The sequence below is a fragment of the Grammomys surdaster genome, unplaced genomic scaffold, assembly GCF_004785775.1.
Source record: "Grammomys surdaster isolate TR1022 unplaced genomic scaffold, NIH_TR_1.0 135, whole genome shotgun sequence".
Lineage (NCBI taxonomy): Eukaryota > Metazoa > Chordata > Mammalia > Rodentia > Muridae > Grammomys > Grammomys surdaster.
Window position 1 is genome coordinate 6,143,554 of NW_021604593.1, and position 11,048 is coordinate 6,154,601.

At 36.7% G+C, this 11,048-nt stretch overlaps 1 protein-coding gene across 1 annotated transcript in view; it reads left to right on the forward strand.

Annotated features, from left to right (window-relative positions):
* Window positions 1-5,448, forward strand: part of Rit2 (Ras like without CAAX 2) — a 314,914-nt gene extending 309,466 nt beyond the window's left edge. The window contains exon 5 of the mRNA XM_028762831.1: window positions 4,263-5,448. Coding sequence (XP_028618664.1) covers window positions 4,263-4,490 — 228 coding nt within the window. The 3' untranslated portion in view covers window positions 4,491-5,448. The remainder of the gene's footprint in view (window positions 1-4,262) is intronic.
* Window positions 5,449-11,048: the final 5,600 nt, after the last annotated feature.

Here is an 11,048-nt window from a genome sequence, read left to right on the forward strand (position 1 = left end):
AGAGAGAGAGAGAGAGAGAGAGAGAGAGAGAGAGAGAGAGAGAGAGAAGGAAAGCAGGAAAGCAGAGTGGAGGAAATACTCTGGGTACTGTACTCCAGGCTGGAGTATATGCCTGCAGAGGAGTGTTGGGAGTGGAGAGAGATGCTCTCCTGTGAATTGTGGGTGGGGAGAGGTGCTCTCCTATAGACAGCTTAAAGAGTTTTGGAATCAGGTCTGTTCTTAGTGTCCAAGCTTTTGATAAGAAACATATGAAGTTAATTCTTGCCTACTAATCTTTTTTTTAAATATTTTATAACGTTTTAAATAATGGTTTAAATTTTTGAAAGTATAATTGCATCATTTTCCCCTTTCATTTCTTCCCTCCAAACCTTTCTTTGCTCTCTTTTCAAATTCAGTCTTAACTTCCCTTGTTAATTTCAGTATAGCTGTCTAAATATCATCTACAGATTTTCATAGACTTTTTTTTAATATCAAGTTCTAATATGGAAAGATGATGAACAGAAGAGGAAAACAGAACCTCTTAATTACACAACAAATAGCATCGTAGAATCAATTAAATTCAGCACTGTGATGCTTATGTTGCTGAAGGCCAGAGCAACATGAAGTAGCATGTGGGTGGAATCAGAATTGCTCTCAGTCCTAAAGATGCAACGTACCAACTTAGCCCTTGGGAATCTGTGGCATACCAAAGCCTTTCATCCTGGACTCACTTCCCGTCAGAATCTGCTCAGTCATATAAGTCAAAGTAGCATCCATCTTCCCTACGTGTTGGACCTATGTTAGCTAACTTGGGACATAACTAAACTCCAACACCAAATAGGACAGGCAGTGGGAACTCACTACCTGGCAGCAGTCTAACACCTCTCTGAGATGTCAACTTGTCTTCAAATATAATCCCAGAGTTCTCTCACTCTAGCAGGAAAGATAAGGTCTAATGATGTTGATGAATTCTGCCAGAGTGGCTCATCTTTAAAGTTCTTAACAGATTCTTCTGGATCTGCCTTCATCCCCACACTCAACAGCTCAGGAAATAGCCTATAGCACCCAGACAACACAAAATAACTGAATTTTTCATATCTAAAAGGATAAATGATAGTTTTCGTTTTTGATTCACATGACCTCAGAAATAAAATGGGTAAATAGGGCCAATGGAGGAACACAAGGACATTGTCATGCACAAACTGGGCTCTGAATGGACAATAGGAAGGTACTTCTTCCATACGTATTTGTTAAAGAAAAATTTCTTTTAGAAATTTATGCAGACTTTTTGAACTTCCAGGTCTATTCTTGAGTATTAATGACCAGGAAAATTCTAGGGAGTTAATGGTTCAGGTTGCAAAATGACGGGAAGAGAAAATGCTAAGAAGGTAAAGGGTTGGTGACCCAAAGGCATTCAATCCTATTTTGGGCAAGATCTTTCCAAGTGTTTAGAAGATGATAATAGTATTAAAGAGAACAGAGACAGCTCCAAAAGATACATTTCCCTGGGTTCCTAAGAGCGGTGTGACAATTGTGACTGAATAAATTTCCCATCATCCATGATTCCAGCCGTTTATGATCAGAGTTTTAACAAAAAGATACAATTAAATGCTCAGATCTAGAATAAATCAGCCCTGTGTCTCAGATCCAGACTCTGATGAATGTAAAATTCTTAAATTCCCTAATAGCTATGGAACATCTCTCTGATAGTACCCTAAGTGGAATTAGAGGATAATGCAATATTAATTGCTCCTAAACAGGTTACAGTGGACAAATCATCTTCTACAGTAAATCTTTCTATGGAGGCAAGAAACATGAAATTACTGCAGAGATACTTACTCCAAGGGACAAGATGTATTTTTGCTCAATTTTAGTGTAATAGAATCATACCACATAGCAAGAAGCAGCTGTGAGCACATAGTGAGAAAATTGGGATTAGAATGCTTATGACTCTTAGGATTATATTTTCCTAAAATTACTTTGATAAGTGTATTTAAATGCCACTCATCTAGCCCACCACCCACCAGAGGTAGTAGAAAGCAAAGTTTAATAGGGCAAAGGAGAATGTTGATCTGTTTGAAATAGTTCTTTGGGGGTGAATTCAATCTATGTCATCAGGATATCAGCAGTTCGCTTCACACCAATCAGCAGCAGTACCGTGGTCCTCTTGCAAATACCATTCACAAATTAGCAATGATAATTTCATCCAGAAGAAACTGAGAGGCTCTGTCAATTGACCTGAGCCTGTAGAAGCAGCAAGAAGCTGCCCAACACCACCAGAATTTTTGGGGTACATCTCTCTTTACAAACTCATGACAAATGATGTACACCCCCACCAGTGTGGAGTGAATACAGTCAAATTCCCACACTTCTGTTTCCAAGAGAGACCTTAGCTATGCAATGAGACAGAGGTGGGACCCACAATTCAACCCAACAGGACACACACACGCTATAATGCCACAGTTTTCAACAAATAATGTCTTTCTTTCCAAATCTCATGCTTTTACAAACAGTTATAAAGCCAAGTCTCAGGATCCAATACTCTATTTCTACTGTTTAAGAATAAAACCTATGTTTTCTTTTCATATAATCTTTGGTTCTAGACACATGCCTGAGTGCATACACACACACACACACACACACACACATGCTCACTGACACACACACTCACACACACATACTCACATGAACATGTGCACACTAATACACTTGATGATAGAGCTTTCATGAGTACTTCCAAATATTGTTTCTTCACACTAGTTTTAGAAAATTATTGCAACATATTAAAATCAACTGTTAGGAAACTTTGTGGTTTCTCTTATAACTTTATTTTGGAAGTGAGCTATGATTAGGTAGTATATAAACCTGTACTATAGTTTAATTATATGCAGTGCTTCTTAAGGCTTAATAAGGTAATTTCCCAACTTTAGAAACAAAATTTAAAAAAACAAACAAACAAAAAAGAAATTAGGCAATCTGTTTTTTATTGGAGTCTTACTGTATTGATTATGTCAGTCTATTATTTTAATTTTTATGAATTTATTATAAGGAGTTTTTCAACATTTTCCTATCCATCTTGCCATGCCTTAATATGAGCTGATCATACAACAGATTTGTTGTCTTTTATTTTCTCCAAGTTTTTTTTTTTTGGACCATTGGGATCTGGTATTCTCTATGAGAGTGGCAAAGCATGAGAAACAGAGTGTAGCCGGAATTTTATATAGCAATTTTTGTTTGTTTTGTTGTTGTTATACCACATGTCCAACATAGGTTGTCTTGGAGGAACTCACAGAAATCCCAGGTGTGTTGCTCAGGACCACAGATTGTAATCTGAAAGGCTTATTGGAGAGAAAAATGTTGAGCAGGAATTCTAGAACCATCTATAGTACAACCGTCTAGTTTTCAAACATGTCTACATAATTTATGTTCACATGTCCTTTAATACCTTTAAAGCCTTGAATAATTCTGTGGCTCACTCTTTTGTCTCCAGGAGCTGTGATCAATACTCAAAGGATGATAAAGAGGCAAAGTGGCCAACTTCAGTCAGTTTATAGTTTCTAGAACATCTAGTGCAATAGTACAAAGCATAGCATGTTAAACCCGTGGACGATGTGTAAAGCTTCAAGCTGGAGAAATGGTCGATTACCACAGTGACAGTGTTTTGCTTCTAGATTCCTTCATCATAATGTTGTTTGTGAAATGTTTATTATACATTGTTATAAGAGAGCTGTGAATTTTATAACCAATAATACTTCAGAGCTTGAAATGTTCCCAGCATACTTGTTTTATAGATAATAGGAAGACCCATAACAAACCTGGTAAATCCTTATTGGACATGCTGGTCAGCAAAACCAAATAATGAATTTTGATTGCTGGACTCTTCACCATCTGTGATGCCAGTGATGTTCTTTTATGAAACAGAAGAGGAAGCTGACACAAAATAGTAATACAATTATCTGTGTGTGCAAAACCAAAACAAACAAACAAATAACAACAAAATGCCCCAAAACAAAAAAAAAAAAAACAAAATCAGTTAAGTTGAGGACTTAATGTAGACTACATCTATAGCTGTTCTGTTGACCACTGAGCTACCATGAAGATCTTAATTTCTGAGGAACTGAATTTGAGTTATAATTATTTTCCTTGTGGGATTCAGATTGCTCATTTGTCCTTCAAGTCCAGAAATTCTAGAACTTTTGCAAAATAAATTTTACATTTTACTCTTGTTCATAAAGCCTTTCCCCTTTTTAATATTATTTGTTTACTCCCCCCCCCCTTTACAGGTATCTACAGAAGAAGGCATGAATCTTGCTCGAGACTACAACTGTGCTTTCTTTGAGACCTCTGCAGCCCTTAGATTTGGTATTGATGATGCTTTTCAAGGCTTAGTGAGAGAAATTCGCAGGAAGGAGTCCATGTTGTCCTTGGTGGAAAGGAAACTAAAGAGGAAGGACAGCCTGTGGAAGAAGATAAAAGCCTCACTGAAGAAGAAGAGAGAAAACATGATATGAGGCTTTGCTTCTGCATCCTTCCTGTCTCTCTTTGTGGGTTTTATCAACCAGACAATTGTTCATATCTCCATCTCTCTCTCTCTCCATCTCTCTCTCTCTCTCTCTCTCTCTCTCTCTCTCTCTCTCTCTCTCTCACACACACACACACACACACACACACACATTATCTACCTGCAGGCAGAAATTAGACTTCTATAACTGTATGTCTTGAGATAGTTTTATTTTGCCTTTAACAGCTGGGTAGATTTTGTCAATCAGCTGGATAATGCTTTATAGATTTCACAATATATTACCAAATAAAATTAACATTCCAACTGCCTCATTTTCCTGTAAAGAGTAGCTTCATTTTGTATGCTGTCTGGTTATAAAGAAAATATGCAAACTTGTAACTGGGATGATAAAAGGCTTAGGGGATCTGCTTTTGCCTGATAACCCTGGTTGTTTGCATTTCACAGATCTGTAAATAATGAAGAGACTGGAATAGTTTGTAGGAAAAAAAAGTCCTTGTCTTCTCTTAAGTGGAAGAGTCTTGGTATTTTTTTCTTGAGTCCTCTATAGCCGAGTATTAGAGAAATTATTGATACTAAGAACTGTAGTTTGTGTTGTTAAAGTACTAAACTATAAATGATCAGCCAGTCATATGTTTTTATAGAAGTGTTACAGTAAAGTTACTGTGATGAAAGTGTATGTTATCTGTTGTAGGAAGACAGCAATACTATGAACTTGGTGAAAGGGCCCTTTGTCCCTCTCAATGAATATTTCTTAGAATTGCTTCACCTGCATAGTAGCCATCTGTCTGCAGGAATATGGCCTCCACATACTAAATGTTCTCTTCCTATTATTAAATTCCCTGTCTCATTTTCCATGAAATATTACAAGAAGCTGACATGAGAAATGTTGTTGTTATTTGTCTTACAATTGTTCATTGTGTAAAATAAAATCTCTCAGTCACTCATTTTCCCTTTGTGCAAATTGGTTTGTTTAAATTCAAGCTCAGAAAGCAACCACTGGAAAGAATGATAATGGACGCGTGTTAAAAGGAAAACGGGAAAAGCTAAGCTTAAAAAAGAATCCGTCAAAACAATTTTCATGGATTGAGGCCTGTTTTATCATAAATTAGGGAACAGCAGAATTGAAGGACAAGGGTGTCGTTCAGCAGTCAGCCTCTTTCACATCCGTCTCTTTCTCTTCTTGGGCTCACAATGCCCTCAAACTGGGTAACTGCTGAGAGTGGCAAAATGAATCATTCTGACACAAATCTTAATTTCCCGTAGTTTAACATTCACCTGGAAGACTCACTCTACTGACATAACACTGGAATCCTAAATACTTATAAAGGAAAATGATACATTTCACATGTATATAAACAAGGGAAATGTAGGTTAGGGGTTATCAATTCCTAGCTGTTGGAATAAAACTCAATTTTTCAGAACATTATATTTTGGAGTCACTTTATACTTTAGATTAAGATTTCTTTCTTAATCCCACAAAACTTCTCTGTTTGCTGTCTTTAGGTCTTAGGATCAAGAGGTTGATGTTATTGATCTTTTGTTATGAGTTTTTTTTGAAATCACATCTTTTATATATATTTCATTCATCGTAAAATTCTAATAAAAAATACACTGTAAATTTCTCTCCTAAGGAATACATCATTAAAAACATATGTCACAAATAGGAAAGAAAAGAAGACAGAGTTTAATATTTCATAAAGACTCTAAGTCACTATAAATTTAAATTTATATTAAGTTGACATATAACAATTATACATGTTAAGAAAGCTTCATATGATGATACAGAATTCTGATAGTTAGAATCTGTCTTTGCTATCTCTTTCCTTTAGTTTGGAATGACTAATCCTTTTCCTTTCTTTTGTTAAATTGGCTCATTCACCTCCACCCTGTCCTTTGTGTCCTGAGTCTGAGCCTCAAGCCCCCTCTGTTTATCACCTGTTTTCAAGGAAAATGCAATTTAGGAAATAATTGGCATTATTTTCTCCATGGTCTGTCAGTCTATTTGCAAACCTAGTGATTTCCTTGTCCACATGTCACACTTGACACATTTTCTATACATCAAGTCCTTAGAAGTTTTGCATTTCCTTTGATTTTTAAATGCTTTGTCATTGACTTAAGTTCTCATTTTATGTTACTTTTACTTCTTCACTATAACTCTTGAGTAAATAATTGTAACTTAGAATATTTATACACAAATGATAATTTATGGTAAATTAATTTCATAGCTTAAAGACTCTTTAGAAGTTAGGTTAGAGAATATTTTTTTCTCTATAGATACTTTGATACAAAAAAGAAGTTATCAAAAATTCACCATCAAACTAGTAGTATTTGAGGCAATTATTACCAGCAAGGGCAGAATTACGCCTGAAGCATAACTTTAACCCAGTTTCCCCTCTAGAAACCTGAAAACTAGAGAGAAACACTTGATGGGTCTAGGTATTTCCTCTCAAGGGCTATGGAATTATTCCAGCTGTTGAATATTGAAATATTAAGATTTTTGTTCCTGACTGCAGTCTGGGAACTTTGTAACTATACTTGGGTCATCTCATGAAATCCCTAAACATGTCTGTGTTATTCTATGACATTCTACTTTTAGTGGTTCTGGCATTTTCTAGCTGAAGACCTCCAAACTCTACCAAAGTTTCTCCATTATATAATCCTCAATCCTTTAGGGGTAGGCATAATAACAGCCTCACTCCTCACTACCTATTTTCTCTATACCAGAGCTTCCAGAAAAACACAGTAAATAGAATGCAATTTCTACAAAAGATTTATTAAATTGGCTTACCTGATTACAGAGAATGTAATTTCTCGAATAGACAAATACAAGCTGGAGAGCCAGGAAATCAGTAACAGTTGACTTCTAATAGATTAAATCTTTAGAAATAGAAAGAGACCAGTGATGTGGCCTATACCTGAGGCTAACCTCCCCTCTCCCCGAAGGCCATGGCCACAAGTCTTAGTTTATGAAATTGTGCAACCTCATTGATAAAGGCCTTTGGCATTCAGTTTCTGACTTTCTAAGCCTTTGGTTTCTGTAACAAATGTTTGTGGTAATTTATAAATGGAAAAGAGTCTCATGTCTGCATTCATTTTAGATATTCAGGTACAAGATTGAATGGTTTTGAGTCTTTTGAATCTCTCACAACAAAACATATAGTGGAATAAAGCCACTTACCTCATGAGCTGTGTGTGAAAGAGGAAGTTGAAAGAGATGGGATCCATCATTTCATGAGGAGTACACACAAGTAATTTAAAGAGATCTTAGTAAGTCCCAACTCTTAAAGGGTCCATTACCTTCCAACAAATCTAAAAGATATTAATAAAGACATCAACATAGAGATCTTTATGTTGTCAAAAGTATGTTTACCTAAACCACCAGACTATGCCAATGTTCTAACTTTGCCAATGTTCTCTGAAAATGGGCTATGGCGATGTCTAGAAGCTTTCCTCACTATCTAGTTAGTCAGTCCAGACAAGTTGACCTTTCAACGTCTGTCATCACAATTAGGCATATCATCTGACTTAATGGTTTCTTCTGTGCAGAGGAAGAAGCTGAAGTTAAGGGGAAAAGAAAACATAAAATTTGAAAGAGATAAAGGATAGAAGGAGTTCTAAAAGGAATTAATGGAATTTAGCCATCAAGGCTGGAGAAAGCCAGCAGGAACGTTCTCTGGGCTGTATCCAACCACTCTCATTCTTCAATCAAGGTTGACTCCAGTTTATAACCTGGTATAAATACTTCCCATCAAGACTACTGATTCAAATGGTTAAATTTTACAGAAACAAAACAAAACATTTTATGATTCAAACAAACCCTACAAGAGCTTTTGAGAGTGGCCAGACAATGACTAATCCATCTTGAGGCACACATCACAAGAGGGAGCTCATGCCTGATTCTGCCTGAATGACCAGGAACCAGAGATTGGATAGCCCAGAGATCTAAGATAAAATTACATTTGACTAGCAATTTTCATTGACTTTTTAAAGTTAATGAAATGATTCTTAATGATATGGAGACCAGAGACTAGCAAAATCATCATCAGATAGGCATCAACCAGTAACTGAAGGGAGCAGATGCAAGAGATACACAGCCAAGCATTATGGAGATCTTGGGAAACTCCATAGAAGAGGGGAAGAACGGACTGTCAGAGCCAAATGTGACAAAGACCCCCCCCGCCAATAATAAGTCCCATAGAATCAACTAATCAAGGCTCATGGGGGTCATAGAAACTGAAGGAAAAATCAGGGACCCTGTATGGGTCTGAGCTAGGTCCTCTGCATATATGTTATGGCTGTGCTGCTTAGTGTTCTCCTGGGATTCCTAATAAAGGAAGTGAGAGTTGTCTGTGACTCTTTTGTCTGCTTCGGGGACCCTTCTATTCCTACTGGTTTGCCTTATCCAGTCTTGATATGAGGGTATGTGCCTAGTCTTATTGTGACTTGTTATGCCTTGTTTGGTTGATGTCCCTGGGGGTTCTAGTCTTTTCTGAAGGGAACAAGAGGAAGAGTAGATCTGGGGGAGAGGAAAGGTAAGGAGGAAGAACTTGGAGAAGTGGAGAAACTGTACTTTAGATATCACATATAAGAGAATAATAATTTTAATTTAAAAAGTTCTTCCATAAAGTGTAAATGATTATGTTTTTTTAATCCTATTCACTTTAAAAAGAACGTTTCATAGTAATTAATCCTATACTTTAAACAGAAAGATAAATTAAGTAAAAGCAGGCTGTGGAAAACTTTAATGAGAAAGCTCCCCTCTATAGATGTGGAAGCAGGTCCAGAAGAAATATAATTTCCAAGCATGACAAGTCAGACAGGCCTTCTGTCCTTCATTTGGGTTGTCCTTGCCCTTCACTGAACTATTTCTTAGGAGTTTTGCAGACAGGCAGCCACTATAACAGTGACATTGGAGCCATCCTCATTTTATGTTTACTTGTCCCTCATATATACAGCATAGAGAGAGATGATGGGACAATGTCACTTTTGTTAGATGAAAAATTCTAGCCCGAACTGTCGCTACAATGCCTTTAGGTTATTGTCATATCACCTAGTTTTAGAAAAAGTATTTTACTGGTGGTGGTGGCGCACGCCTTTAATCCCAGCACTTGAGAGGCAGAGGCAGGTGGATTTCTGAGTTCGAGGCCAGCCTGGTCTACCGAGTGAGTTCCAGGACAGCCAGGGCTACACAGAGAAACCCTGTCTCGAAAAAACCAAAAAAAAAAAATGTTTAGAAAAAGTATTTTAAGAAACAGTGCAAATTTTGTGACAATCCTAGTATGCCACTGAAGATCACAATAAAAATTTCTTCTCTGGGTCACCTATTTTGAACTTAGAGTATTTTCTAACTTTCTCTAGAGATGTAATTAAAACCATCTAATAGATAAATTTAAAAACATCTTCTCTTGACTAGGTCCAGAGTGACTGGTTAAAGTGTACATTATGTGGGGTTTGCTTACCCTCCTTTTTAGGTTAGGCAGACAGGCTGTTGAACACATTGCTTTGTAGACTATCCAATCCTTCAATAGTTAACGAGTATAGGGTGGCCTAAAGAGGTTTAAATGTATTGTTGGTAGGAAGTGCTGGATTCACAGAGATTCGACTACATAATTTTGTGGAAGAGGACATGGGAAGCATAAAAGCATACTCAGTGGCATAGTACCATGAAACATGCCACAGTTTTATTGTTTCTTCCTATTGTATTGCCTAGAGTGCAGATCTACAATGTTAAAGAAATAGTGCCTCCATGGTGCAGTTCTGGGTGCTGACTTTTCCATGGTACTGTCCAAGTTGCTTTCTTCTGTTCTATTGAAGATTCTGAGACTTTTCCAAGTATTGTCCAGTCTGTCAAATTTTTTGCGGTGCTCTCCAGAGTGTTTACCTTACTTAGGTTTCTATCGTTCTGGTAAATATTTTGACCAAAACAACTTGAGCAGGAAAAGTATATTTTATTTTACATGTCTATGTAAACAAGGCAATATCATGATGGCAGGAACTAAGAACTGAATAGAAGCCATAGCAAAGTGTTGCTTAATGGCTTTCTACCTGTGGCTTTCTCAGTCTGAAATCTTATGAACCCTAGGACTGCTCATCCAGGAGTAGTACTCCTATAATGATCTGGTTATTTTAATGTCAATTACTAATTATGAAAGTGCTCCCGTAGAATTATCTAAAGGCCAGCATTATGGAGGCAATTTCTCGATTGTGGTTCCCTTTTCTCAGTTAACTCTAACGTGTATCAAATTGACAGACAGACCAAAAACTAGCCATCACAGTTCTTTCTAGGGTGATATCATCTGAAAGTTAATTTTCTATCTGTCATCTTTATTGAACACCTTTATTCTTTAGAGTGAATTCCTGGAGACTCAGAACACACAGTAGGAACTGATGGAAATGAGATAGTTCTCTCATGTTTTCCATAATTTGTTGATTTTCGGAACAACTTGTAGAAAAGAACAAAAAGATGATAAGAATATTAACTCAATTAAGAAATTCAAACATGTTTGAAAATGACAGAACACAGTTCTCCTGAACAAAAGTTGTCCAC